Genomic DNA, 24,826 nt, shown 5'->3' with positions numbered 1-24,826 from the left:
GATAATGTCGGGCCCTGCGCTGAATTTGAAGGGACGTTCATATCCATTGCTGTCAATAGCCATCCCCATCTTGGCGGATCCGGACAAACAACATTGACTTTCGCACCCAGAGGACAAAGGAGAGCACATTGCAGTTTCTTTTCACCAACAAAGAAACATCCAGACTTCGGCTAGTCTCGAGGACGACCATGGGGTGTCCTATTCAGGGAACAAAGAAACCGATGCTCGTAAACTCGAACCCTTTGATGTCAAGGTTCTACCCAACCACGCCGAGCCCCCTGCCCTATTTCTCTATATGGGCACACGTTTTGGGGGCCGACGCTTCACGGCGGCCCAAACCCCCAAGCACAAGGCGTCATGGGAGCTATTTTCGGTCTCCCCCTGGATCTCCCTTTGTCTAGGCACTCTGGTCTTCTGATGCATTTCCCGCATCGCGGTAACCCGTCTCAAAATGGGTCGTTTCCGTGAAACAGCCACGACCGTCCCGTCCTGCAGCCGAACGAGAAACTCCCCGTCTTCGTTCAGTGCAATATCTTTACGAAGGTTAGCATGGGGTCTCAACTCGTCTCTGTCACAACAGGTACCCCTGTTGATTTTCCGGTGCTGCTCTCCTCGTGATTTTCGTAGTTCTTTGTCGCCATGATGGGCAGAACCATGAAACAACCACAACTCCGGCATGCTTTCACCAGAATCGAGCCTCACCTTACCCCTTGCCCGTCTGCCACCGTCTCCCTTGGTGGCATCTCGGGTAGTGCCTTTGTCCCCTTGCCTGTTGTTGCCCTCGCTGCCCCCCTGGCAAGAAGGCCCTATGCAAGTCTCGCCAGGCAGGGTCGGTTTTCCCGCAGCTCGACGCCCTCGACGCCCTCGCACGTCGTTCGGCCCCACTTCCTGGGGGATGCAGCCCATTTCGCACAAGCACCTCCTCGTCAACCCTTCAATGTCCGCATCTCTCCAGCCAGGCCCCATGACACTCGCGGCCCGCACATAAGCCCCGTGAGCTCGCTCCCACTCTCCGAGACGGACAAGGGAGTGTCCCCTGAAGAGATACGCACGGGCGCGTGCCTGATGCAGGTTGAAAGCCAGCGCCGTGGCTAGGGCGTCGTCTGCGTGGCAGAGGGCCGACAGGTGGATGTCGCGCCGATCCTGGTCTTCTGAGGCGGAGGTCCCCGCTAGCCCGGATGGGGGAAGGGGGGTGACGGATGGGGAGGAGACACTACTGCTGCGGGCGAGTTGTAGTGTCGCATGGCACCGAAGGAGGGAGGTGTTGATGGATGCGGAGACAGTGGCTTTCCGGGAGCGAGTGCAGTGCAAAGCGGATTGCCTGGGCAGGGATTTCTGGTTGGGTTCCTGCATAGTGTTGCTGTTGTTCTGTTGTCCCATTGCCACGCATTAAGCAAGGGATGGGTTTTCTCTTGTTGGTTTGACCCTGGGATGGGTGGTTTGATATGGCTGCAAACGGGTTGTGACATGCAAACTCGCCTTGGCAGGGTGAGCCTGCATTGGGTAAAGTTGTGTTATATAGCTTGAAGGAGGGAATGGAAGTCTTTTGTTTGTGCGACTTTTAGAAACGCGCTTGTTTGTTGATCCTGGCAACAAAGGACCATGATTATAGCTTTTGAGCTGGAGTCTAGAATACAGGATATGTGGTGCTTAGGGAGGGAGACTGTTCCACCAAGGGATAAAGAAGAACAGAGAGAGAGATGTTTTAGATGAAGTTTGGGTCTTTGGAATGAAAGGCGGGTTAGTTTGGCCTCTGCCTTCATAAAGCGCAAAGAATGTTGAGAGAATGAATAGAACTGCCATGGTATGACGAACAGGGACCCGACTGAGATTCAGGGGAATCCTTATGAGCCTGGAGGCCAGTCCGTTAGCACACACCAGGGGTTGGAACGCTGGGGCTGAAACTTGATAAACTGACTGACAACATATGGCTGACACATGCGACCATACCCACCGGAAAACTCGAGATCCCGTCCGCTCTCTCATAGATAAACCAGTGAGGGCCAGAGTAGTAGTCGGGTCGGTGACGACCGGCGAATGCCAGGTGTTGCATGTGACTGCAATTTTATTTTTTTCGTTGTTTGGTCCTCTTTTACCCTAAGCCCTCGCAGGATTAGCTATAATATCCTTTTGTCAAAGTCCATGATGGGGGAAGAAGAAAGAAATACCTATTGCAAAAAGTGCGATAGATGTGTACGAACTCATCTGTCAGTCACGCGGTTCCTAGTTATGACATTTGAGCGTCACCCCACACGGGAGAGTTGGATAGCCAGTGAACCAATTTAGAATGTCTCAGAAGAGACAAGGATGACATGAGTAGATCAGTAATGAATGTCTGAGGTCCATGTTGAGGGACGAGTCACGACAACACCGTTCGTCGCCTCGTAGATAATATCAGGTAATCTAAGTAAAAAGATATGTGTAGGAATGCGGATATGCCGGGCAGACAGCCACCTTACAGCCCATTTCAGCTCGTTGGAACCTGGTATATACTAAAGCAAGAGGGATGATGATATCGTGAGAAACCGGACCTGATATATAACCAAGAACAGAAAAACGCCCACAAGAGTCGCGGGAAAGGTCAAACCCTTGCCGCCCACCCCGTCATTCGTTCCCGACTCGCCTGAGCAGTCTCATCTCTGAGTGAAGGAAAGAAAAGGCCAGCGAAGAAAAAAGAAAAAAAGAAGAAAAAAAGAGGAAAAAAGGCAAATAAAGAAACCACCCACACGCGCGCGTTGCTTCCAATCACCAAGGAGAAGGAACAAAATAACATAAACGAGAAAGTGGACAAGAGTCACTGTCGAGAAGTTTGCTCTCGTCCGGAGTTCTCTTCCGCCATGCGTACCCCTGCCATGCGTACCCCTGCCATGTGCGGTGCAGCGATGCGGTGCAGCGATGGCCAAGGCCTGCAGCATCACCATAAGCTGTCACTATCTACCAACTGTTTCGGCGTGGCCTGAGGCTTCATACTCGTCCTCCGCGAGGAAGTAAATGGCGAGTATTCCGAAGCCAACCCAGGACTGTGCTGCTGTTGCTGTTGACCTCCTGTCGGGAAAGTCGGGCTTTGCGAGGGCGACTGTTGGCTCACCGAATGAGGGGACGTGGGGCTAGGCTTCCCGTACTGTAGGTGATATTGTTGCTCCCTCCAGTACGTGGGGCTGTGTTTCTGTGTCGTGGCCACGGGGGTGGGCTGCTGCGTCGTCGTCTGTGTCACGGGGTTGTTTCGGATCGCTGTGGCCATGGTGGACTCGTGCAGAGGCATCGACCCAGCCGAAGTCGGGGTCTCTTGCTGCTGCTGCTGTTGCTGTTGTTTCTCAGACGTGTTGTAAAAGCCGGCCTGTTGAAGGGGGCTGGTGCGCCTGTCTCGGTAGTGGTGGTCGTAGGGAGACTTGGGCGAGCGAAGAGGCAAGGGTAACGGCTGGAGGTTATGTTTGGAGCGGAAACGAGGGGAAGTTGAGCCCCATGCCGTGCCGAAGGCGGCGCCTGGGGGGAAAGCGGTGAGGATGATGCAGGCGAGAAGAGGGACGAGGCCGTTGACGAGCATGAATGCGATTTCGTGCTGAGAGAGGAGACCGCCCATCCCGGTTGCTGTTTCGATGATCCGATATATTGTGTGGCCAAGGAGGAGGACGGCTACCACTTGTATGGCTAAAGAGATTGAGAATGGTTAGGGCACTTGATTCTTTTGAGTCTTGACAACGATCAAGCCCCATCATCTAGGGATGTTTGTTTCTTAAAGTTTGAAAGACGTACCGAGCAAGAAGTGCTTGAATCTAGAGGATCGATAAACTCGGGCGTGCTTTGGGTCCAGCTTCTCTCGTTCGCCGCTCAAACTAATGGCGAGCCAGAGGTGCGTGAAGATGAAGAGTATCAACGCAGCGGCCTGAAGTCCCAAGCCAGCGGCCAAGATTCCGGTGCTCCCTGTAGCCTGGTGTCTATGTTAACTAACCTGACTATTGCCTTGCTTGTCATGTCACATCAAGTCGAGTCAAACAGTAAAAGAAAAAAGAAACAAAAAAAAAGGGTTTCGCGACGGTCTCGACACTCGACTCCACATGCATACCCCTATAATGGCAAAAGCTGCAAACACAGCGCCGATGATTTCCAAGATGCCGGCGATCAGTATCAGGCCTGCAAATCCTAGGCCGATGTGCTTGGGCCTGATGGAGGAGGCTCTGGGCCCATATAATGAGACGGCGTGCGGCAGAACGAGAAAGAGGGAGGCTGCAATGAAGGTTGGCCCCAAGACTGTTCCAACGAGGGACAGGGCAAAATAGCTCCTGTCGGCGACATTGCGAAAGAGTAGGACGCGCCCAACGAAGCCGAGGACCTCGAGCAAGAGCCCCGTGGTCAAGGCGGATGCGAACAACGGTGTCTTGAAGCGGTGGCCGAAGACGACGGTGACTGGAACGAGGAGGGCGAACAAGGCTAGCAGCACGGCGTTTCCGGGCTGGGAAGGCCGGTAGAGGAAAAAGCCCCCTCTTACCGGGCAGTGTTCTGGAGCACAGTCGCCTGCCATGGCGTCCGGTTTAACACGAGGACTGGGGACAGGCGACAACCGACGAGGTGACTAGTCCATGAGGCGAAAACAGCAAGGGGAAGAAGAGGAAACGGAAGGGGGGAAAGTAGCAAAAGATCTCGGCGGTCTTGGTGATGATATACTCTTGGGACCTCGGCAGTAAAACTGCAGCAGAGAAGGGGTGGCACGGGCCGTGGGGGGGGGGAGAGAGTGGAGGGCGGGCTGGAGGCCAAGTCGCCCAGCAGGACGGATCACCAGGATTGAACAAATGGAATAATAGGGCGGGCGGGGCGCTTAGGATGCGTTCATGGTTCATGGAGGGTGAGGAGGGACATGGAGGAAATGGAGGAAATGGAGGGAATCGGCCGGGAGAAAAGGAGCCGAGTAACCAGCACTGTGGGAAGCTTTTGGGGTCGCATTTGGGATGGGGCAGGTCTTGATAGCGTGCGTCCACTTGCATGGGATTGTTCTGCCGTGTGTGCGTATGTGGGTGGTACAGTCGACACCACGAGAGCCAACGACATACGGAACGCGTCCTAAGAGGTGCATTTGGCTTCTCTTGTTTTTGTTTGTTGGCGATGAGCCGAGTCAAGTCCCGGACATGGGGGGCGGGAGGGATGACGGGCGCCCGATGTGAAATGGGGACCAAACGCTAAAGGGACGGGAGACGGAAGGAAAAGGGAGGGGAAAAAAGAAAAGAAAAAAAGGGCCAGAAAGCAGTCGGAGTTTGTCCTTGTTGCAGTACGTACTTCGTAGAACAATCAACAAGGATTCGGGTCAGTCCGAGACATGCAGGCAGAAGACGCATGCATGCCTACAACGTATGCATACACAGCCCGACAAAAAGGAGAGAAGAACGGGGATCATGGATGTTTCTTTTGGGACGGAGGGGGGAAACGGGAGAGCGGAGATAACTGGGGGAGGGGGGAACAGGATGTGAAAAGGTGAAGAAAGGTCACGTTTGTCTGTTGGTGCGCGAGGGAAACGGACCCGAGGGATCGGTTCCCCCCGGTCACCGGCCAAGGGATCGGCAATGTTGAACCCGTTGAAACCACCAATCGAAAGATGAGATGGGCCGTTGAGGACTTTATCCACTTATTAGGCCGCAGTCGGGGGTTGCAATGTTGCATACACGCGACCTTGAAGATCACCGGTGGGCGCTTAGAGACGGGTGGTTTAACCAATGAGGGATGATATGGCGGCCGTCTGGCTGATGTCCCCCTGCGGTGGCTAGCCCCCTTCGTTTGTTTGGTTTCTCCCGTTTCTTTCGTTATCTTCTCAATCGAGATTCAAAAGAGGAATAGATCGACCCGCGGATATCGTTCCGCTGACGATCAGTTGCCGTCTACACTCGCAACGTATGGGGGAAGAAATACGTGTAGGGACTGCCGACATCCCACATACCGCTGTGACAGATGTCTCACTTCACAAATGGCAGGCCATCGCTGAAGCTGCAGACTCGATGGAATTAATTGACTGAGCCGTTTTCGTGTTAATGTGTTTATCTAGGTATGCATGCAGCTTAATTCGCAGGTTAGTGAATGTGTGTGCCTACCTTTCGGTATGTGGTTCAGTGGATAGAAGTGTTTGGGCCCTGTTGGAAGCAAAAGAAAAAAAGAAAAGGAAATAGAAAAGTTTCCACCAGAATGCGGATTCCTTTAAAACTCGGTAGCTCTTTTTGTTCCAGCCCAAGTACGTTGCAACCTGGAACGTGCGAAGTACAACGTACCTTGGATACCAGCCAGGGTCGCATATTCCGTCTTCGCTTCTTGGAGAATGGAGAGGGGAATCCGTCTTGTTAGCAGGCACCGACGGCAGGCCCCACCTGCAAAAGGAGACAACTTTTGTCATAGTGGGGACCCTGATACCCTGACGTGGACATGGGTGTCCCGTCCCTCACCTGCAGATACCTACCTAGGCTATAACTACCTAGCCCACAACCCATAGCCTGTGTGACAAGCACGTATATTGTGTGTGTGTGTGGAAGAGGAAAAGAGATAAGTTTAATCCTCTTCTACAACGTAGATCGTCGGAGATCTGACTACACTAATCCTGTTGTCTGATTAGCTGCTGGCGGTAGTCCCGTGACTACCCGCAATATAGCCCGCACAAGCTGCAGTTGCCTTGTTGCCTGAACCCTGCCCGGATTAGCGCTATCGCGGCTGACATTCCGCTAATTAACGCGTACCGTGGCAACGGTTTGTCTTTACTGTGAGCCTAGCGGGTCTTGGCTATTAACTTTTGGCCTAGAGCGACATTGGATGCATCTTTCCCCCCTGGGCCGCTCTGACCAGTTATCCACCACGTCACCGTTCACTCACCACCTAGTCCCAAAAACGCAGAACCTTTATGTCGGCCGCCACGTAGCCCCTTCTAGCCCACGCAAACCATGCTGGCAGGCATCCAAAGGGCCCTCCCAAGACTCACACGAGCGCTAAGCGCGGCTGCTTTGGCAGTTCAACCGCACCTGCAATTCCGCCAGGAGACAGTCGCCCTTCTCCCTGTGCTCCTCTTACCGCGACAGGGGCTGTTCTCGCAATGCGGCCAGCGCAGAGGCCTGCACCAGTCGGCTCAGAAAAGGTCATCGTCGGGTCATTCCGAAACCACCGATTCTAGGCTGAAAGATGCCGGGAGGCAGATTATCGACGACTATGCCCGCTTGAGGGATAGCTACTGTACGTGCACTGTACCCTCTCCCCTCTGCTTGTTTCTCTGTCTTGTCCTCTCCTGTCCTCCCCTGTCCTTGCCAGGTCCCGCAATTGGCATCCCGTCCATCACTACCCCGCCTAGGCCCCGACCGTTCGACAAAGTCAAGGCTAATCAAGCTACCCCGTGAACCCACACAAAAAATAGCCGCCCCGCGATACCCCATCGTCCTAGCCCACGGCCTCCTAGGCTTTTCGGAGCTCCGTCTTCCCCTCCCCTTCCTACCACCAATACACTACTGGCACGGCATCACCGGCGCCCTCCGGACCCTCTCCCCCTCCCTCCAGATCGTCACCCCAACTGTGCCCGCCTCCGCCTCCATTGCCGTACGCGCCGAAGCGCTCGCCGCCTCCATCGAGGCCGAAATCCCCCCGGACCAACCTGTCAATGTCATAGCACACTCCATGGGCGGCCTGGACGCCCGGTACATGATCTCCGTCCTGCGGCCCCGCCTTCGCGTCGCCTCCCTCGTCACCGTCGCCACCCCGCACCGCGGCAGTCCTTTCGCCGACTACATGCTCGGCCCCGTCCGCCTGTCCTCCTGGTACCCCCGCATCGGCCCCGCCCTCGGTTCCGGGTCCGGAGACGCCTTCGCCCAGCTGTCCCCGCGCTATCTCGCCCAAGACTTCAATCCTTCCGTCCCCGACGTCCCCGAAGTTCGCTACTTCAGTTTCGGCGCCTGCGTTCGCTCCGAGGACCCTCCCGGTCTCCTCAGCCCGTTCCGATTGAGCTGGCAAGTCGTCAACGACGCCGAGGGGCCCAACGATGGGCTCGTCAGCGTCGCGAGCAGTCGTTGGGGCGAATACCGCGGTACCCTCGTCGGTGTGTCCCACCTAGATCTCATCAACTGGACCAACTGGCTCCGCTGGGAGGCCCGCCGCCTCTGGACGGGGCGGAAGAGGACCTTCAACGCCGTGGCGTTTTATCTAGACATTGCCGATATGCTCGCGAAAGAGGGCCTTTGAATATTGTTTATTCTTGCGTTGTTGCTGCACAGCGTTGTCCTTCTTCCCCTTTTCCTCAACGTGGAGTTTGGGGGTTCCTTGCTTACCATCCCTGAGGTAGACTTGTGGGCAGATTCTATTAGACGTGATAATAGCGGCATGTGTCACAAGTACGGAGACAATACATATATAAGGTACTGAGAAACATTTAGATAGACAAACATTTCACTAAGGTACCAGGTACGTAGTAAGAACTCTATCTAGAAACACGTGGGGATAGATAGATCGAAGATCACTGTGCCCAGGTGATACAGGGTAATAAGGTAATGAGCAGGGTAGTGATACAGCATGGGATACATACGTTCTGTGCTAACCTCCCCAGAAACGCCTCTCCTGACTTTAGGTGTCTGTAGGATGGATTTAACCTCCGTATACCATTTTTTAAGGGGCTAGTACCACTTTGTTCATTATTTTCCTTAGTATATATATCCGTGGTAGTTATACAGTATTAATAGGCAAGTTAAGCCTATTTCGTTCATTATTGTTTATTAGACTAATGAGTTACTGTCTATCTCTGATTTTGCTTTCCTGCGGCGATTTTACTACCCCTTGTCGCCATTGGCAGGGCCACCTGAGGACGGCCCCGTAGCCGTCTCGGCCATGGCTTCGTCGTAACTCGGAGGCGCGTCGTCGTAAGGAGACGACGGCCCGGAAGGGTCTAATTGTGGAGGATATAATGGATCGTGCGCCGGCTGGGTTTGCGGCTGGGTTTGCGGCTGGGCTTGCGACTGGGTTTGCGGCTGCGGCTGCGGCTGCGCAGACAGACTTTGGCTTGTGTTCGTCCGTGGGGGTAACCTCGGAGGCCTACTCGGATCCACGGGAACGGCCGAGGTCGTTCCCGACGTCGCGGGACTCAGTTGACCGGACGCCTGTGCCGAAGTCGCGAGGCCACCAGGAGGGGAGATGCCCGAATAGACCTGGACTTTGGAGAAGTGCAACGGCAGGTAGATCGACTGAGGCGTGGGGTCTTTGTTGCGACCGAGGAGGCTTCGGGACGGTGACGGCAACCCCCAACTCAACCCTATTTTGAGTTCCAGCTCGTGCGTCCGCTGGAGGTTGCACGTCGTGAATGAAGGGCCGATGGTGTTGGGGAGGGGAATTTGGCGCCAGATGTCATCCGGCACGACCGACTCGACGCCGAGGTCCTCCGACTTCGGATCGCGGAGCACGGGTATGGCCATGTCCGTCTGGTTCACCACAATCCATCGGTTGGAATGCCTGTAACGCATCTCGTGGGCTCGCAGGGTCATGTTACCAATGACTTCGATCTGGAGGGAGGTAATGTAAACTTGCTCGTGGGAGGGAAGGAGCTTCTTCGCAAGAATACGTAGCGGGATGGGCTGGTTGCAAGTGAGGATAGAAGGATGGGGTAGGCGGGCGGAGATCTCGACGGAGGGGGGTACCACAGCGGCATCCGAGGAAGACGCGGGCGAGCCACCGTTAGGGGCGGGAGCTTTATCCTTATTAAAGCCGAAAAACGGGCTCCGCTTCTTCGCCGGCGTGGGCGTGGGCGTGGGAGTGGGTGTGGGTGCCGGGGACGTCGGGGTAGATGCGCGAGGTGAGAAAGTGAAGGATCGACGAGCGAATACTTCCTCACCCGTCAGGGGCGGGCGAGGTGGCTCGACGGGCATGAACTTGAAGCCGGTCTGGTAACGCCAGTTCTCTCTGAGGAGGCCAGGACGTTGGATAGTGACCTTGAGGTAGTAGCGGACTTCGGCAGCGCCGGGCATACTGGTGAAGGAAGGGGGAAGCGTCTTGGTGATGTGCTGAAGGAAGAGCTGCTTGCTTCCGTCCATGACGCGCATACCTCCCAAACCGAAGATGCCGCTTCCATCAGAGAACCCGCCTATCCCGCCAAGCCCTCCCATTTTTGCCATGGCGGCCTGGTCGCTACACATATTGTTCAGAGGTAACTTGAACCTGAAGGGGAACTCGTGGAGGCCACCCTGTAGCACATAGCTCCCGCCAACTGAGCTGTTGGCAGCGTCATCCTCGTATGTTGGAAACACTTGTTGGAATTTGTATAGGATCTTGTGGCTCTCGTCGACGACACTGCCCGGAGGACCGGCGCTGGGAAGGCGGGGTTGTTGCGGGCGGTGGGGTTGGTCGAAAGGGGTAGGGGAGAGAGTGAGAGCCGTCTTGCATTCGCCCTCAAGTTTGACGACGATCCCGCCCACTTGCTCAGCCCGATTCAGAGAAAGGACAATGCGGCCTTGAATAACATCTAGGTTGGTGTATAACTCGGGCTGGTTGTCGAGGGCAATTCGTATTGACATGGCCGCAAGTTTTTGTCGGGACTTCCGACCTCACGTCGTGTCGCTTCGCGTGTTGTGGGGCGACGTGTAATGTCAGGCCACCTGGCTCGCTTGGGGTCGGTCGTACTCTGTTGTGATCGAGAACGGTGTTGCAACGGCCAGATTGGAGAGAGCTTGGAATGGGCTCCTGGCCTGTTCGAATGGTCAATATCGTCAAGTGTCGGCCATGGAGGCCTCCACCCAGAGGTCAGAAGGGAAGGACAATAGAGACAGTTTAATATAGGGTGTGTATAAATAGCAGGCATATATAGATATCCAGCAGGTAAAATATACAAATACAGAGGCAGGTTCTTTAATATATAAACCACTTATATTGACCGGGGTCCCGGCTATAGAGGTATAAGCAGTGATATTTTATACGTACCTTCTTAATTTCTGTCAGATGCCACCACACACTTATCGGGGTGTGACATACCACATTGTGTTAGACGTGTGGAGTGCCCTATTACTGTTCTTCTACGTTATTTTACGGTTACGCTGTATCTGACATAAGGTACCTTACGTAAAGATACTCGATGTGGTGGGTCTGATGTCATTCCCACCTTCATTAGTTCAGGTACCTAAAGGTACCTACCTCTCCCGACCACGAAGTGTCCATAAGAACTTGTAACGATTAAGGGAATACAGAAACTCGTCGGGGAGCCATCAACTTGGGGCAGTGCAAGGAGGCCGGGGAACGCTACTTGGACCGTTCTGTATTGAATCATGGGATCCTCCGCCACGACTCACTTATGAGCCGGCTACGTTATTACCTTTGTCTTCTATGCTGACAGACACATACCCAGATAGATAATCATGGGAACGAGTTGGCCAATGAAGGCCCAGTTCGTCTGTTCGCCCGTTCGGTCCGGCCCGGCCGTGTTCTCATGTTAACCTGTCCTGACGGAAGTTGAACTTGGGGACACTTCCATACTCCATCTGCTGATCATTATAGCAAAGAGCCGGGTCAAATAGGTATCATCTATTTTTTGTTGTGTGTATTTTCTCGGGAATGTTTGGGAGACCTGCATTGATCGAGAAAAATTCTTGCTCCCCCTTCCGTTTAATGTTTCTGTTTAGCCATGCCTTGGGTATCTCGCTCCTGATCAGTCGGTGAACCTGTCCTTAAGGTAGCCATCCCAAACGCCTAGCCACACACCCAAGTACGATAACAGAAAGGGGTATTTTACGCTTCAGCTTATTACCCAGTCCTAGTCGTTTCCCAACCTGTCAAGTCCACGGAATCAAAGACCGTAAGACACAGATTTAGCGAACGCCCAACCGACAAAAAGCAAGAAAACCACATCTGAAGATAGCGCCTGAAAGCCCTCCCTAAAAATCCCTGTCCTTATGAACAAAGATGAAAGACAAGAAAAGGGAAAAAAGGGAAAAAAAGGAAAAAAAAGGGGGGGAATGTAAATGAAATGCAAATGAAATGGAGACAAAAAAGGGAAGAAAAAAAATAGAGAGAGAGAGACGACAAGCCGGATGTCTCAATCCAACTCGATCACTTCGAGAACCGATCGAGCGACCTTGCCGGAGCTGGATTTGATACGCTTCTGGGGCCTCTCGTTATCGGAAACTGGGCTCTCCGTGCCACTCTCCTCGGCCGTTTCTTCTTTCGCCTGCCATGTACCGTCTGCGGCGACGGTAATCATCTTCGTTCCGGCCTTGCCGGTGGCTTTCAAATTTGCCCCAAGGTCGGCCAGGAAGCTGTCAATTCGGAGACTATACGGCCGAGCATCTTTGCCGCACAGCGGGCAGCCCCACTTGTCCGTGAGCGAAGGCTCTGGACCCAGGCCTCTCTCGTTCTCGCATGCATCGCACAAACAGTGCTCCGTGCGGTAGGGTATCGGTTTGCTGGGTCGCGTGTTAAGCCATATCTCCAAGTCAAAACATTCGAGGTGAGTACAGGACGCGCCACGGGCCGGGATGGTGAACATGCTCGCCGCGAACGGATCTGCCAGGTCGATGCTCACCGAGCTACCCATGATGGCTAAGTCGTCGTCGTCATCGCACCGCCCCTCGGCTGCGACGTTTTTCGGCTGTAGGCGATTCTGGATCACAAGCTTGGTCGACTCGACCGGGATTACCCCGTCTTTGCGCACCATGTTCATTATATGGCCGTGACTGAGAGTCTCCACAAGCTCGACAGCGATGAAATAGGCCCCATCTCGAGGCATGTCGCTCGTGATGCTGATTTGCACCTTGTTTGTCCCGGTCCGAACAAAGGGCGTCAGTTCGAGGGGCTGGTCTTGGCCATAGTGTGTCTTGCGACGAATTTCCGCCGCCATATCATTCACCGTGACAAATAAATGTTTAGGCCAGTCAGTCGGCTGCACCACCCAGTCAGATTCGCATATGGTACTTCCGTTATTCTGGTTTTGGAACTTGCAGATGCGCAGGCGATATCTCAACGAGCCGTCGGAGTACTCACACACCGGTAGCCAGCAGCCTGCTTTGGTTTGAGGAGTGGATAGTCTCGGCGGTTGTGAATCTGGATCCGACAAAGTGAACTCCAGCTCATTTATGACAAGAACAGGTTTGGCCTTCACCGGGCCGACGAGGAGCCTCTTGACGGATTGGTAATGCCTCTCCTGGTCCCGCTCTTGCACTCCTGCTCCCGGAAGACGTTGAGGAGCACGCCTCGGACTATGGACTTGCACTTGGTGAAGCGACACTGCAAAGGACATGGGGGTGTACGGTGATGGTGGGTATCGATCTAGCCCTATCCGATAGTTTGCCGGTGGCAGAAGCATGTGGCTTGGTGTCGTTCGAACCGTATCATGCTGAGCTGGGCCAGATGGACCAGTCCCCCTCGTTGGCCGTATTGACGACAGTCTGACATCTGGGAGTTGCTGATCGGGCTGTGCCATGAGCGGGGACTGTAACATCTGCACCCCAGATGCAGGCGGCGCTGACCCCGGCGGAATGGTCTGGGAAGGGGAACGAGACAGTGGAGAAAGCACAAGAGGTATCTGGGAGGACAGGCGAGAACGCTGGACTGGGGGTCCCGTCGGAAGCTGGTTCTCTGGTTGCGCCTGTCCTCGCGTCTGCTGGGACTGATTCGTCTGCTGGGCTTGATGCTGGGCGTGATGCTGTGCTTGAAGCTGAAGTTGATTCATACGCTGGGTAGCACTCGCCTGTTGGGTGGGATTCGTTTGGTACAACACGGAGCTCGTCCGGTGGGCTGGATTCTGTGAAAACACAACTGGACGATTCACTGGATACCCGTGGCCGTACGACTGACTTTGAAGGGTCACATACCCATTCTGCATGCCGCGGGCGTGGGCGGCGATCCTTGGCAACGACTCAGTGCTATCTAGGGCCGTATGCACGGCAGGGAGAGGTCGGCCTTGAGCACAATATTGTTGAGGGTGGCTGACAGCAGTTGGAAACATTGAGACCCCTGCCTGGGGTGTCATTCCATACGCTGTTGAATTCCTACCGGTCGAAGGATGAGCGCCTTGGTACTGCCCTTGCCGAGGACCTACCGAGGAATTGACGCGCATGGGTGTAGGCATTGGGTGGGAAGATTGACCATTCATATTCGGCAGGTGCTGAGGCTGTGTTGCCGGGTAGTGATAGGGCATGGCCGGTACGAAGGAAGAATGATGCTGCAAAGCAGATGATGCCGATGGGCTCCCCTGAGCCATATGATCGGAGTGTGACATGTTCCTTAGTGCTGGGTAGTCTCCCTGGAAGGAGGGTTGTGTCTGAGAAAAGTCCGGAGCGTTAAAATTGTCTCGGAGGAAAGACTTTCGGGGCATCTGGTTTTGTAGGTCGAGATGCCGTCGATACAAACCCGAATATTCCGCTGTGAGCCTTGCCTTAAAAGAGTCTCGATTAGACTGGTCCGGCGAGGAGAAGTTTTGAGCATCTTCATAATGGAGTTGAAGCATTTGAGCCGCAATCGCATTATTCATGACGTTCGGGATGCCGAGATGTGTTCGACTGGCTATGAAGAGAATCACCTCAAGAAGAGGTGATCTGACAAGCAGTAGAGCACGTAGCTCCTCAGCAAGGAGCGGATACTGCCGCTCCCTAATTTCTCGAACCAAGGTTGGCCACCGAGACGCAAGATTGTTCAGGAAGATGGAAAGCCAAGTGAGAAATTTTCCTTGGACAAAAGGAGATTGCATCCAGTGAAGAGGAGACGAGTAGGGGAAACGTGCAAGCCAGAGCAGATCCTCTCCTCGCATGTTGTTGGGTGCAAGGCCATCCTGAATGATGTTGAACGCAGAAACTATCACAGGCATTTCCAGGTTGAGATGCATGCTCACCATGGACCCTTCCAGGGTCCATGTGCAAAAGAGTTGGTGAGTTCCTATAAAAGCCGCATCTTTGTTTTGCAAAGCTTTTTTCAAGATTCCGTATCTTGGAATGGTATACACATCCTTGCTCTCCACCAGGGTGTGATAGACAAGCCGGACACGTTCAGTGATCTGCATTGACCATTTGTCCCATTCGCCTGCTTCTGAACCTGTTCGGTTGGCGCCTCGTTGCAACCCCGTTGAAGGTGGTAGATGTGTAGACGGAGAGACAGTGGGAGCAGATGGCGGCGGAGCAGAGGCAGGTGGAGGAGCTATGGCGGATGGATGAGGGTCTTGCGGAGGAATCTGGCCTCTCTCTGTAGCCCCAAGCTGGTTCACTCGAGACGGAGCTGCCGAGGGATTGCTGGAAACATCACCTCCTCCGAGCAAAGCAGGGTCGGGGATGAGTATCTCCCCGGTTGTACCATGAACACTAGCATCTGACACTTGCGGGGTCCCCGGGCCTGAGGATAGGACCTGAGTTGAGGTCCTCCTCGCGGGAGTTTCTCGGTCCCCAGAGGGCGTGTCATGCAGGCCGTGCTCGATGGGGCCGGGCTGGTTCGATGGCTCGTGGAGGGGCACATTCGTGACGATAGGAGAAACAGAGGGGTTGAGGTGAACAGAGCTGTCGCTAGAAGCCGCCGTCTGGTCACGGACGCCTTGCGGATTTGATACCGCCTGGGTAGACTCGTTCGTGGGAGCAGCGGAGGGCAGAGAGACTGTCGGTTCTTTCCTAGAGATCTCAGGGGTCAGACAAGCATCTGATAAATGTTACAGGGCAGCCAAGTAAGAAATACGAGACAAGATCAGTCTCGAAGCTCATACCTTCCAACTTGGTGTTCAGTAGGGCCCGGCGAGGTTGAGTGTTGGGATCTATTTGCAACGCAAGTCGCAGTTGAAGGCGAAGTGCGCGTGGACTGTGGTACGGAAGTTTTCTCTAACGAGGCGGAATCTGGACATTGTTGGGTGCTATCAGGCTGGACAGGATTCCGTATCATAATGTCATCGCCGGGTTCGGGCACCCGATGGAGGTTCTTCCTTGCTTGGCGAGGTTGTGCGATTTGTCCATTGGCCGTGGATACAGCCTCAATCCCACGCTTAGAGCCCTTAGAGGCCCATGTCGGCAGAAAATGGGCACCCAGAAAGGCGTTCGCAGTCTTATTCGCCGCTCTGAACTGGGTGTCTTTATTCAGATTCCCGGGCTCCCCCGAGGGGTTCATGCTGGGGAAGGTCTCGTGGCCGAGAGAAACACGACAAGGGGGAGGCTTCGGCTACGTCGTTGAGACTGTATTGACCCCCGTTAGTGAGACGCAGCGAGACGACAAAATAGCTCCCTTCTTAGAACAAACGGAGGATGAGTATGGGAAGCGATATCTTCTCGTACCATGGATAATCTGGAACTGGTGGAAGCCTATCTGGTGTGAAGAAGCTGAGCGACGGTTCTAGTAAGGAAACTCGTTCCCATATTCTGCCTGACACTTCGCCAGATGGATGTACTTTGCTCTGTTTCCTGTTTATCTGCTGGTTTGTGATGCCCCCGCAACGTCGCAGGAGGGCAAGAGGCATGGAAGACGCGTCGATAAGGTAGGCAAGGAAACGCAGGCGTTTTTCGACTACCGTAGGGTGTTGTACTTCATACTTCGTAGCCTTCCATTTATTATTAACTTAGGAATCGGGTACCTTTAACATCCCGAGTACTCTATACATACCTACCTACCTTAAGGTACCTCACAGATGTGCTGAGCAGGTACTGTGGTGCATCCGTAATTACTCCCTACCGTAGCTTAGTTAACTTGGGGCCAATCCACTAAGCGCTTACTTGGAAGTGAGGTAAGCAAGGGTTTCGGTCCAATTCAAAGGGAGACTGCTTCGAACCATTTATGGAGTGCTTTATTGGTTGAACTGGAAGGATCAGGGCGAAATTAACTACGAGTCCGCAAAAGTGTCGCAGCACTCGACCTTCAAACAGCACGCCTTTCAAGTTACCTTACCTTATTTCTAAGTTAGTGTTATTTTAGTGGTTTATTATTTTGGTATTTTACGTTCATTCATGCTCCAGCAAAAAGAAAAAAGAAAAAAAAAAAACTTAATTCCCGGGTCAAGACATCCGACATCTCTTTCTGCGTACCTTACCTTAGGTGTATCTTGTCTGCATAGGTGTGTCTTAATGTCTTCGGTACTCGTAGGGGAATATATACTCAAGACCATGATCATGGCCAGTGCCTATGATTTTGTTTGTCTTGAAGAAGCTACTCCTACTGGTGTGTTTGTCACTTTCTTTCCTTTCCTCCGCATCCTGCAATAAATTTAGGGAACTCCGTAGGATGCAAGCAGGGCAGGTACGAAGTAATTATGTTGGGATATATTGAGGTAGACGTATATGCGGATACAAGCAGTGCATCTCAACTCCCTCATGCTAAACATCTATGACGTAGTTTCGACCAGATGGATGAGGAAACACAAGCCTGCCTCCCCCAAAAGACCTACTTCGTAAAGTCAGACAGACAGACAGACGGAATGACATCTCTCCACGAAGTATAACCACGGATTCTTCGCTCTGTGAAGTTGTAAAGTCCCCAGCAATGGCTTCAGTATCCCAAAACGACCAGACGGCCGGTGAGCCCCTTTCGGCAAAGAACCAAACCCTCCTAACGGGAGCTGCAGCTACGCAGGTAAGTACCTACCTAGGTCTCACAGTGGTCCCTAAGGTTCAAGTTCAACAAAGACAAGTTTGTAATTGAGACGACATGTGCAGGAATTCGCTCCTCTTGGGAACATCTGCGCTCATCTCAATGCCTTCCATGCCTATGCGTCCGACCCGAGTCGTGTCGTCGAAGCCAACCATTATTGCGGCCACCTCAACGACGAGGTACGCCAGTGCATCCTCTATGACAGCCCAGAGCGCAACGCGCGCATCATCGGCATCGAGTACATGATCACACCGCGACTGTACGAAACCCTGGATCCGGAGGAACGCAAACTATGGCACAGCCACGTCTTTGAGGTCAAGTCGGGCATGCTCATCATGCCACAGCCCGCCGTGCCGGATGCTGTATGGGAGATTGCTGAGAATAAGGAGATGGAGGAAGTCGTACGCCTATATGGAAAGATCTATCATCTCTGGCAGGTGGACCGGGGCGACAAGCTACCCTTGGGTGAGCCTCAGTTGATGACGAGCTACACGGCGCGGGACCAGTTCGACTTTGATAAGTATGTCGGGGACAGAGATCGGAGGTTCAAGTCGGACTACAAAAGGAAGGAGGAGGTGAGAAAGTACATCGACGAACCGGAAATTCACCCCCACGCCGATCAGACTTGGAAGAGCAAGGAACGGACTTGACGATGAAGTTAAGGCACAACAACCTTGAGAACTACCCCACTTAAACAGAATGTGGATATGTTGCCGTGATGATGGTTTTGACAAGGAAGAAAGTTGGAGAATGCAGCACAAGTGCAATGTAGTGGAAGGGTGGCGCGGCCCAATGCCTAGGGAGCCTCTTAACTACGACATTAATATCAGTACCATACTCGGACGTCACGTCCTAGACAATGAGCGACTGGATTTTGGGGGAGCGGAAAATCCGGTGCAGGATCCGAAAGTGCCCTGATAGCGGGTGGCCAAAGAGATTCTGCTTCTATCGCGGGGCGGGGTTTCTGAGACAGTTACGAATAAATACCTACAACCCGTTCAGGTGCTATTTCACATCTACTCCGTACGTACAGACCGGGAGCTCGTTCGATTGCTCGCGCAACGGTCCACCGAACGCTTTACCATATGAATAGCCAGCAACGCTATACGCTGGTCTCCTTCCCCTTCCACATGCTACGGATACTCCGTAGGATGTTGATAGCGTACTGCGTACGATCAGAGTACGTGATTAGGGTCTTTATCCGAAGCTCGCATCTTAAAATGTTGTCCTTACTCAGTAAGGTCCGCTAGTGATAGGGCATCATGACGGGATTCACGGGAACACCTCTGGGCGAGAAGCCCCCACTTGTCAAACACACGAGTTTACTCTACTTGACCAATACAGCATCGCTGAGGTTCAACATAAGCTACTGGTCATCACACCATGTAGCATACTTCATATGCGCATGGGACACTGCCTCCGAATCAACGATCTGTCTTCTCTGGTTAATACCTACAATGCATCTGACATAACGCCCCCTGTCTTCATCTTAATCCACCACAAACCTCGCGGTCACAAGCGGAGATCAAGTTAAAAGGGACACCCTCCAAGCACCGGTCCGATTAGCCAGAGACAACGCTATCACTTAGATACAAGTTCAGCAGCTTCTCTCCGCTCACCTTCATGACCTAGGTACCTACCGTAGTACTCACTGTCACAACGTCGGACCGACTTTAGCCCGTGATATTAAACAATACATAGCTACCTAACAGAGTCCACCAATAGGAGCAAACCACGCTCTTCATATCCCTTGAGGAAGCCATCGCACCAATCACGGATAGCTGGATCCTCAACACTGAAAGGGCGACACCCTGATTCAGGTACGGGTACGGAGTAAGAATACGGGGATATATGGACGGATACAAAGGTCCCTCTTGTGAACAAGCCTCCAGGGGGTGAATGCTGACGAACCTTTCCGTTTAAGGTGGTCTTTACTCAGTAATACTTCGTGTTTACCTACCTTATTAGCTACCTTAGTATCTGTACTTCATACTCCGTACGACCCCCGAACCAGTTCACACAGTTGCCGAAGATTGCATCCTCCGGCAGGTTTTCCTAAGGTATCCGATACCGACAGGTGCACGTATATTTTTACTGAGGCAGCTAGTCAAAGTAACATTCGCTACCAAAGCCTGTCGACTTTGTCCGGAAGATGACAAAGTCTCTTTACTAAGGTAACCACGGAATTCCAGCCATCGCCCTCATCTTCTGAACGCCCTTACTTTAGAGCTATCCTTAATTACCTGGGCACACTCCTTTGGAAAACATCGCCTATATCCTGCCATTACGATATCGGGTCTTTGTTCTTACTCTTTCTTTGGAAGCCGCCCCGCGCTACCTGCGCTGCTCGCGCTGCCCTTGTCGCGCCTCGCCGCGACTCACCGTCCTCGCCACCGAAATGGCTGCAAAGCCGCCAAACGAAGCCCAGTCTCAGGCTCGCCCAGAGATTGGCGATATCCTCATTGTTATCCGTAAGTTTCACTGCTGACAATGTGACTTCCTGTTCATATTCCCCTTCCGGGCTTCCCCGCTGACCTCGGCGCTTCTCCGTCTAGATGACTTCCAAGCCCGAAGCTCCGATGAACTTAGCCTGGCCAAAGGTGATCGAGTTGAACTCCTCGAACCAGACGACGAATTTGGCGATGGCTGGTTCTTGGGAAAACAGTTGTGCAATGGGAACAGTGGCCTCTTCCCCGAGGTCTATACCCGCCCAGCACCTAAACCTTCTCAGGCAAACGCCGCACCTGCAAACACGACCGGCAACACGACGCCTTCCGGGCCTCTCATGAATCCCCAAGGCGAACCTGCATCCAAACCTGTACCAAACGAACGGCCAGCTTCCGCTGTCGGCTCCACGCCCGAAGACCCGGCCGCAACCCCTCCTCCTCCTGCTGCAATTCCGCCTCAGCCTTCAGATACACCCGAACCCCCTGTCACTCTTCCCCTGAATTCCGTTAGGGATGATGTCTCGTCGCTCCCCGTCCCCGCGACCAGCAGTCCAGACCTGGGGGCTTTGGCAAACGCCAGCCAAGATAGCCAGGTACTCCATGACACCCTCAATGTCATTGACGAGCACATCACCAACCTTCGCTCTCCCCCGAGCACCTCCGCTCTTCGTGTTTCAAACGATTCGGATAGTGAATACAGCGCCCAGCTCGACCCACGCATGTCGTACATTCAAGGCGAGGAAACGGATGAAGAGGAAGAATCTACGCATACACGTGCTGAGGTTCTGAATTGGACCCCCGACCAGGTTGCCGAACATCTCTTCACCGCCGGCGTCGAAAAGCATCACTGCGAAGTGTTTCGAGACCAGGAGATTAGCGGCGAAGTATTACTCGGTATGGACCAGAGCTCCCTCTTCATCAAAGCCTTCGACCTTGGATCCGTTGGCAGGCGGTTGAAGACGTGGCAGAAGATCAAGGCGCTTCAAGACGAATGCGACGGTCAGGGCCCCCCCACGAGACGGACAACACAGACCTACGGAAGTGAAGCGGGCTCGGAAGACGCGTGGAGGGCGCGCAGCAGGGCGGGGACCTTAACTAATTCCATTCAAAGGCTGCCGCCGGCCGACGACAGGCCCGCGTCTGCCCAGGCCAAGGGCTCTTTCAACCCAATGGAACCCAGCCCCCTTGTGTCCCCTACTTCCACTCTAGATAGCCCCACCCGGGCAACTCACACCAAACGGCCGTCTGCGGCTTCTATCAGGGACCTGAACCACTCCCGTCGACACTCGTCTACCGATTTCCGCGCGAGTGGCACCCCGCTGCCGCACTCTGGCACGCCAAAAATTGGCACTAGCGGGACGTTTCCCCTACGAGACGGCGCACATAAGAAAGAGCCCTCCTTCGATCGCAACTGGAGCATGGGCAACGCGTTTTCCTCCCCGCGGCCCCTGTCTTCGACTGGTCTTCAGGACGCCTGGCAGCCGCAGCAGCCCAACTCCGACCTGCAGGACTCGGCTGTCGATTTGGATCGCGGTTATTTCAGCGGGACCGAAGCCGAGGGCAAGAGGAGGAACGTGCTCAGGAAGCGCGACAGCGGCGCCCATTCGAGAAAGAGTAGCTACGCCGACGAGCAACGGATGAGGAGCGGGACGGCCCTCTCTAGACATTCGAGGTACGGCAGCATCGATGCCTCGCGGGAAGGAGGTGCGCCATCGCCTGCGGCCCAGAAGTATTACGGCATCCAGCCTACGACCCACGTAAGGCCGACTTCGACAAGCACGACGCGATCGGCGAGACGTGTGCCTTCGGTGAGAGAATCGCAGTCGCCCACGGTCACAAAACTCGACGGCTCCGGTCGGGACTTTGCCTTGGCATCTGGCTCCTCGGCGAATCGCCAAGTTGCTAGCAATGACTGGCTCAGCGGCATGGTCAACAAGCCATTCGCCAAGGCCGGAGGACTGAGAGCCATTTCAGATACCTCGGCGGGAGACCGTTTCAAGGCCGTCATTCCTTCAGATTCGCCACTGGGCCATTCTCCCATGCCATCACCTGCGCGGACAGGATCCAGCACGCCGTCTGCAGCACCAAGCTTGGACATAGACTCTCCCGATACGACAAAGAGCCCTAGCATTGCAGGAACAACAGCTAGCAAGGGCAGCCGCAAGAAGAGTAAAAAGGAGACGAGCGCCTATCAGCGTGGCTTGCAGAGAATCAGCCCGCGCGAGGCGATGAAGGATGCGGACTACAGCGGCTGGATGAAGAAGAAGAGTTCCAACCTGATGACGACATGGAAACCTCGCCTGTTCGTGCTCAAGGGACGCCGATTGGCGTACTTCTACTCGGAGGATGACGACCAGGAGAAGGGTCTCATCGATATATCCTTCCACCGTGTCTTGCCTGCGGACAATGAGAAACTGACAGGTCTCCACGCCACTCTTACGGGTGCCGGTTCTGCACCGACGCCTTCTACTGGTGCAACTCTGGAGAAGGGAGACGACTCGATGTTCATTTTCAAGCTTGTGCCGCCACGGTCGGGGCTGTCTCGGGCGGTCAACTTCACCAAGCCCACGGTGCACTACTTCGCCGTGCCGAACCTCCAGCAAGGCCGGCTATGGATGGCGGCTCTCATGAAGGCAACCATCGACCGGGACGACGCCCAGCCGGTTACGACGACCTACCAGCAGAAGACGATTTCACTTGCCAAGGCACGGGCCATGCGGCATCGCCCGCCTGCACTGATGAACCTTGACGAGGGCCCAGAGGACGAAAAGGCCAAAGATGATGCTAAGCTGGAGTCCAACTACCTTGGCATCAACTTCGGCGAGGCCGATAGCGGCGTTTCCGGGTTGGAGAAACTTGTTGCGCCCAAGGTGGAGAGTGCAAGCTTTCAGAAAGTCGGGTTTGCCGAATCTGACACGGACAAGAATGACGCCCTCCCACCGCAGACCGCGTGAGGGACTTTATCACGATCCGGCCTGTTAAAGGTTCAAGTGTAGTCTGTTCGTTCGCCTCGAAACATCATCATCAGCAACAACGACGACGACGACGACGATAACAAAACAAACAACGATGGCGACGATAATAACGATAACGATGAGAATATCAGTGACGACAACTACGATAACAAAGTGGTTAAAGTGGTGGTGGTGGTGGTGGTGGTAGCGGAGCTGTTATTACGCCTTCTGAGACTTTGGTCAGGACTGACGAGCTTACTGTTTAGCAGATATTGGCGTAATTGTTTGTGGCCATGATTTAGCCGGGCAGTATTCCAAAAGGTCAAGATAACAATTGAATTATAGTTGGAATGACACAGTGGTGCAGACGGACTAAAGATATTCTCTTCTTTTACTTCTTATTTCAATCGCTTCATATGGTCCTCCTATCCCTCTCCTGCTGGTCTAAACTAAACTAACCAAAAGCTCCTGTATTGCAGCGGACGAGCTGTGATAACGTAAATGTATTCGAATAACGTTGATGGCCGCATGTCTACCAACCAAACGCGCAAGGAAAACATTGTATGCCGCAATTATAGCTTGCTCTTCTTCAACCTCCCCAAATTGGGCTTTACGGGAACTTTGGGGTGGTCCCCCGCCAACTCTAGGCCTGTGATCTTCTCGAGCTCCTCAACAGCCTCGTAAGTCCTCCCAAGGTGCACCTTGATCGTGTGGAAACCCTGCTTACGGCCAGCTTTGAGGTTCTCGCCAATGTCGTCCAGGAAGACGACGTCGCTCGCTTGGAGACCCTGATCCCAACCCAGAGCCTTGCCCCTTGGTGACCCCGCGTGTTTGGCGGCGTATTCGTTGACCGTACGCAGTGCGAGTTCGTAGATGCGCGGATCCGGCTTACGGAGGCCGACGTGGGCAGAAGAGACGAAGACTTCGAACAGGCTGCGGACTGGGTCATCCAGGGGATCCTCCTTCCACAGCGGGTGACCAGGTGGGAAGATAACGGTGTTACTCAGGGCCGCGAGCATGTAACGGCCGCTCTCCTTGAGGCGCTTCAGGGCAGGATACATCCAGGGGTCCTGGGGGATGGAGTTTGTCATCATGTCAAGGAACAGCTTCTCTCCGTCGATGGTCGGCATGGGCGGTGCCTCGGGCGGTAGAGTCGGGTCCTTGGCCTGTTGGGCGAGGTAGAAGTCGCGCCAACGATTCGGGTCGTGCAGGTCGCGGTTAAAACCAACGAAATAGGCATTATCCAGGGGGATGCTGCCGGTCTCGAGGCGATGCCAGAACCCGTTCGGGGCCGTCTTGGAAATAGAGTAATTGACCCATCCCGGTGGGATGCCGAGGCTGAGCTCATAGTCGATAATGGCTTGGAACGGTGAGACGACCTACATCAGAAAAAGCACGAGTGAGAATGAAGCTCATAATCCCCACGTCGGGTCTTCATCTGCTTCGAAACGGAGGGTACCGTTCAGACCGGGCGACTTACACACACGCCCCCTATATCAAATAGGAGGACCTTGGGTTGCTTGGGGCCTGCCATCTCGTCTACTGCTTCTAGTACATGCTCGATAAAGGAAGAATCTGGATCGGTTAATGATTGCATCAGAGACGAATGCTACTACATCCTTCGTATAGAAACATGTGTCTTCAATGGCCCGTCTCAGTACGACGGGAACTCGGTGAACAACTACCGCGAACCTCGGCCTAAGCTTTGGTGGGTATCTTACGTGGGGGGGGGGGGGGGGGGGGGTGTGTCTGTTCATACGTTGAAGCAACGAAGCGTTGTGGCGGGGGAAAAGAAGCTATGGATTAGAAGGTCACGTGATTTCCCCTATGATCGATTGCACTTTTGCTCGTCGCCGACCCAAGTCTGAACGACCACCCTGCAGCTTTCAGCGCTCAAGC

The 24,826-nt window shown here is 53.9% G+C and overlaps 10 protein-coding genes across 10 annotated transcripts; 4 read left to right on the top strand and 6 right to left on the bottom strand.

Annotated features, from left to right (window-relative positions):
• Positions 1-73: 73 nt before the first annotated feature.
• SODALDRAFT_71232 (hypothetical protein) lies at positions 74-1,515 on the bottom strand. Its single transcript, XM_028615607.1, has one exon. It carries the CDS (start codon positions 1,378-1,380, stop codon positions 292-294), a length of 1,089 nt encoding a protein of 362 aa, XP_028463436.1. The 5' UTR covers positions 1,381-1,515; the 3' UTR covers positions 74-291.
• Positions 1,516-2,148, bottom strand: SODALDRAFT_71225 (hypothetical protein). The gene has a single exon (XM_028615606.1). It carries the CDS (start codon positions 1,984-1,986, stop codon positions 1,651-1,653), a length of 336 nt encoding a protein of 111 aa, XP_028463435.1. The 5' UTR covers positions 1,987-2,148; the 3' UTR covers positions 1,516-1,650.
• A 766-nt stretch (positions 2,149-2,914) lies between these two features.
• Positions 2,915-4,519, bottom strand: SODALDRAFT_320920 (hypothetical protein; the record flags this gene model as incomplete). The annotated part of the gene is made up of 5 exons (XM_028609580.1): positions 2,915-3,588; positions 3,754-3,883; positions 3,950-3,964; positions 4,064-4,450; positions 4,487-4,519. The coding sequence occupies 5 exons, from the start codon at positions 4,517-4,519 to the stop codon at positions 2,915-2,917; spliced, it is 1,239 nt and encodes a 412-aa protein (XP_028463434.1).
• Positions 4,520-6,908: 2,389 nt separating this feature from the next.
• SODALDRAFT_363481 (alpha/beta-hydrolase) lies at positions 6,909-8,190 on the top strand (the record flags this gene model as incomplete). The annotated part of the gene is made up of 2 exons (XM_028614562.1): positions 6,909-7,194; positions 7,373-8,190. 2 exons carry the CDS (start codon positions 6,909-6,911, stop codon positions 8,188-8,190), a joined length of 1,104 nt encoding a protein of 367 aa, XP_028463433.1.
• A 180-nt stretch (positions 8,191-8,370) lies between these two features.
• SODALDRAFT_328995 (hypothetical protein) lies at positions 8,371-10,738 on the bottom strand. The gene has a single exon (XM_028610825.1). The coding sequence runs from the start codon at positions 10,503-10,505 to the stop codon at positions 8,772-8,774; it is 1,734 nt and encodes a 577-aa protein (XP_028463432.1). The 5' UTR covers positions 10,506-10,738; the 3' UTR covers positions 8,371-8,771.
• SODALDRAFT_363479 (hypothetical protein) lies at positions 10,575-11,437 on the top strand (the record flags this gene model as incomplete). Its single annotated transcript, XM_028614561.1, has 3 exons — positions 10,575-10,730; positions 11,204-11,239; positions 11,330-11,437. The coding sequence occupies 3 exons, from the start codon at positions 10,575-10,577 to the stop codon at positions 11,435-11,437; spliced, it is 300 nt and encodes a 99-aa protein (XP_028463431.1).
• Positions 11,438-12,016: 579 nt separating this feature from the next.
• Positions 12,017-16,374, bottom strand: SODALDRAFT_381777 (hypothetical protein; the record flags this gene model as incomplete). The annotated part of the gene is made up of 6 exons (XM_028615183.1): positions 16,221-16,374; positions 15,662-16,121; positions 13,972-15,569; positions 13,862-13,904; positions 13,774-13,823; positions 12,017-13,713 (listed from the first exon to the last, which is right to left on the bottom strand). Exons 2-6 carry the CDS (start codon positions 16,054-16,056, stop codon positions 12,017-12,019), a joined length of 3,783 nt encoding a protein of 1,260 aa, XP_028463430.1. The 5' UTR covers positions 16,057-16,121; positions 16,221-16,374.
• A 922-nt stretch (positions 16,375-17,296) lies between these two features.
• On the top strand, positions 17,297-18,522 carry SODALDRAFT_328993 (DUF1264-domain-containing protein). The gene is made up of 2 exons (XM_028610824.1): positions 17,297-17,508; positions 17,592-18,522. Exons 1-2 carry the CDS (start codon positions 17,419-17,421, stop codon positions 18,174-18,176), a joined length of 675 nt encoding a protein of 224 aa, XP_028463429.1. The 5' UTR covers positions 17,297-17,418; the 3' UTR covers positions 18,177-18,522.
• A 1,070-nt stretch (positions 18,523-19,592) lies between these two features.
• Positions 19,593-23,336, top strand: SODALDRAFT_353267 (hypothetical protein). The gene is made up of 2 exons (XM_028613635.1): positions 19,593-19,997; positions 20,082-23,336. The coding sequence occupies exons 1-2, from the start codon at positions 19,925-19,927 to the stop codon at positions 22,925-22,927; spliced, it is 2,919 nt and encodes a 972-aa protein (XP_028463428.1). The 5' UTR covers positions 19,593-19,924; the 3' UTR covers positions 22,928-23,336.
• A 163-nt stretch (positions 23,337-23,499) lies between these two features.
• On the bottom strand, positions 23,500-24,461 carry SODALDRAFT_320914 (haloacid dehalogenase-like hydrolase; the record flags this gene model as incomplete). Its single annotated transcript, XM_028609579.1, has 2 exons — positions 23,500-24,306; positions 24,408-24,461. 2 exons carry the CDS (start codon positions 24,459-24,461, stop codon positions 23,500-23,502), a joined length of 861 nt encoding a protein of 286 aa, XP_028463427.1.
• Between the last annotated feature and the right edge of the window lie 365 nt (positions 24,462-24,826).

Source organism: Sodiomyces alkalinus, assembly GCF_003711515.1.
Source record: "Sodiomyces alkalinus F11 unplaced genomic scaffold SODALscaffold_11, whole genome shotgun sequence".
Classification (NCBI taxonomy): domain Eukaryota; kingdom Fungi; phylum Ascomycota; class Sordariomycetes; order Glomerellales; family Plectosphaerellaceae; genus Sodiomyces; species Sodiomyces alkalinus.
Note: the sequence above shows the minus strand (reverse complement) of the source record. Positions and strands in the feature narration are given on the sequence as shown.

Excerpts from the sequence above, each read along its gene's own strand:
- SODALDRAFT_71225 (XM_028615606.1), bottom strand. The coding sequence starts at position 1,986 with ATGAGAGAGCGGACGGGATCTCGAGTTTTCCGGTGGGTATGGTCGCAT.
- SODALDRAFT_353267 (XM_028613635.1), top strand. The coding sequence starts at position 19,925 with ATGGCTGCAAAGCCGCCAAACGAAGCCCAGTCTCAGGCTCGCCCAGAG. Across the intron at positions 19,998-20,081 it reads CGATATCCTCATTGTTATCC|ATGACTTCCAAGCCCGAAGC; the intron begins GTAAGTTTCACT and ends TTCTCCGTCTAG.
- SODALDRAFT_328993 (XM_028610824.1), top strand. The coding sequence starts at position 17,419 with ATGGCTTCAGTATCCCAAAACGACCAGACGGCCGGTGAGCCCCTTTCG. Across the intron at positions 17,509-17,591 it reads CGGGAGCTGCAGCTACGCAG|GAATTCGCTCCTCTTGGGAA; the intron begins GTAAGTACCTAC and ends CGACATGTGCAG.
- SODALDRAFT_71232 (XM_028615607.1), bottom strand. The coding sequence starts at position 1,380 with ATGGGACAACAGAACAACAGCAACACTATGCAGGAACCCAACCAGAAA.
- SODALDRAFT_328995 (XM_028610825.1), bottom strand. The coding sequence starts at position 10,505 with ATGTCAATACGAATTGCCCTCGACAACCAGCCCGAGTTATACACCAAC.